The sequence below is a fragment of the Lolium perenne genome, chromosome 6, assembly GCF_019359855.2.
Source record: "Lolium perenne isolate Kyuss_39 chromosome 6, Kyuss_2.0, whole genome shotgun sequence".
Classification (NCBI taxonomy): Eukaryota; Viridiplantae; Streptophyta; class Magnoliopsida; order Poales; family Poaceae; genus Lolium; species Lolium perenne.
This window is the reverse complement of record NC_067249.2, coordinates 60,372,568-60,374,654: the sequence shown is the minus strand read 5'-3', so window position 1 is coordinate 60,374,654 and position 2,087 is coordinate 60,372,568. Positions and strand designations below refer to the sequence as shown.

The 2,087-nt window shown below is 55.4% G+C and overlaps 1 protein-coding gene across 1 annotated transcript; it reads right to left on the bottom strand.

The window, feature by feature from the left end:
- Window positions 1–498: 498 nt before the first annotated feature.
- On the bottom strand, window positions 499–1,302 carry LOC139832408 (uncharacterized). The gene has a single exon (XM_071822162.1). The coding sequence runs from the start codon at window positions 1,300–1,302 to the stop codon at window positions 499–501; it is 804 nt and encodes a 267-aa protein (XP_071678263.1).
- Between the last annotated feature and the right edge of the window lie 785 nt (window positions 1,303–2,087).

The following is a 2,087-nucleotide window of genomic DNA, read 5'->3' as shown; positions in this document are numbered from 1 at the left end:
GAACCTCCCTGGAATCCCGATCCTTAACAAGAAAGTACCAAGGATGAAATTCAAAGTAAACATTATTATCATAGCAAAAACGTTTAACTGACAGGAGATTGCGAGTAACAGAGGGTACATGGAGGATATCTCTAAGACGTAGGGAATGTGATGAAGTAGGAATTGTAGATTGACCAATATGTGTAATGTGCCATTGGCAGTTTGGACATTGTCCTTGCCATGATATGGCTCCCTCATAGTAAGATTGTTGAGGTCGTTGGTGAGGTGATCGGTTGCTCCAGTATCGGCATACCACGCAGGGTCGACGGGAAAGGATGAAGTAGATCCCGTGGTAGAGGTAGAGAACGCAGCAAGTTGGCGCTCCTTGTTACGGCCATCATTGCCAATACCAAGGTAATTCTTGTCGTATCGCTTGAAGCAGCAGGAGGCGACGTGACCCTGCTTGCCACAAATTTGACAAGTTGGGCGGGTACCGCCTGTACCCGCAGGACGGTCCTGCTAACGAGGAGCGTTCCCTTGCTGTCGGCTACTGTTCGGCGCAGGTGTAGGTGCAAAGTGCTGCGGCTGATCTTGCTGACGAGGAGGAGCGCGGCCACCTCCTGACCGCGACGACAGGTTGGCATGGTGATTGTCCAGGCTAAGCTCGGAGCGACGAGCTTCAACACGCTGCTCAGTATTGAGCAGCTGAGCATAGACATCTCTGACCGGCAGTGGGTCGTAAACAGGGCGAGCGCCGATGCGATCTGCGAGAGCATCATACTCGCTGTCCAGGCCGGCAACAAGAAAAGTGTTGAACTCATCCGGTCGTAAAGGTTGCCCAACGGAGGACAGTACATCAGACAAGGATTTGACCTTGTTGAAGTAGGCAGTGGCGTTGGGGTAGTCGCGCTTCTTGATCTTGCCAAGTTCGGCGCGGATGTGCATGACGCGTGCCGTGGACTGTGAGGCAAAACTCGCCTCTAGGGTTTCCCAGACCTGCTGCGACGTCGGGACGAGCATCACCATGCCGATCACCCCTTCGGTAAGAGAGGCAACCAGGGCTGACAGAATCGCCTGATCCTGTTGATGCCATGCAGCATAGAGAGGATTGGCAATGGTAGGGCTTGCACCACCTTCATTGGCCGCGGGATTCGGAATCTCGGCGGCGGGACAGGGTAGACTGCCATCAACAAAGCCGAACAGCAGATTCGTCCGTAGGATCGGATCCACCTGGGTGCGCCAGTAGAGGTAGTTATCCGCAGTAAGGCGGATCGTGATCTTGTTGTCGAGGGAGATCGGCGTAGTCGGGATCCGTGATGCCATGGCGCTCATCGTCGACGTGGTACCAGTGGAGGCCGACGGAGTAGAGAGCGTGGTGCGCGGGCTTGAGATCGAGAGGCCGGAGGTCATCGACATGATCTAGGGTAGGGCAGCGATGCTGCGATGCGGAAGACGAAGGGCGGAAATCTACCTTCGCTCTGATACCATGAGAGAAGAACAGATTGATTAGGGTATGAACCGCGCTCCTCTAGGGCCGGCGTATATTGATATATATAGGGTAGTTACAGGGGTATATACGGTAGGTTTATACATGACCTGACCGTATGTATACAAGTTAGGTATTAGACTAGATTACATGGTTTATCAGCCGCTCTTCTTGATTCATATACGTCTATCCAGGACGTATCCTTAAAGAAAAATCTTTCTCGCTCCTCCGCATCACGCAAGTCCGGGTCCTCCACCGTGGCTCTCTCGCCGCCGGCCTGAGCGCCACCCTCGCTTCCTTAGCTCCTCTCTGGGGATGCGCCTCCAGCCGCTCCTCAGCCTGGCCGTTCCTCTTCTTCTCCTCCATCTCCGCCGCCTTACCATGAGGTTCGACCGCGCCATGGAACTCCGGCTCTATACTTCGTCGTCATCGCCGCGCCCTGTTTGGCTGCCGCCCAGCGAGATTCGGCCATGGCTTCCTGCGACGGCGGGGTTACCAGCGCCTTCCGCGTCGCCGGCATCTTAGCGCCTCTCACGACTGGACTCGGTTGCCGCGGGACATCCATGCCATTCTCGGTGCTCCCAGGCGAGGTCGTCGGCGTGCTCCGGGGGAGGTCTAGTCA

Bases quoted from the DNA above. Each gene is read 5' to 3' on its own strand.
- LOC139832408 (XM_071822162.1), bottom strand. From the start codon at position 1,302: ATGGCATCACGGATCCCGACTACGCCGATCTCCCTCGACAACAAGATC.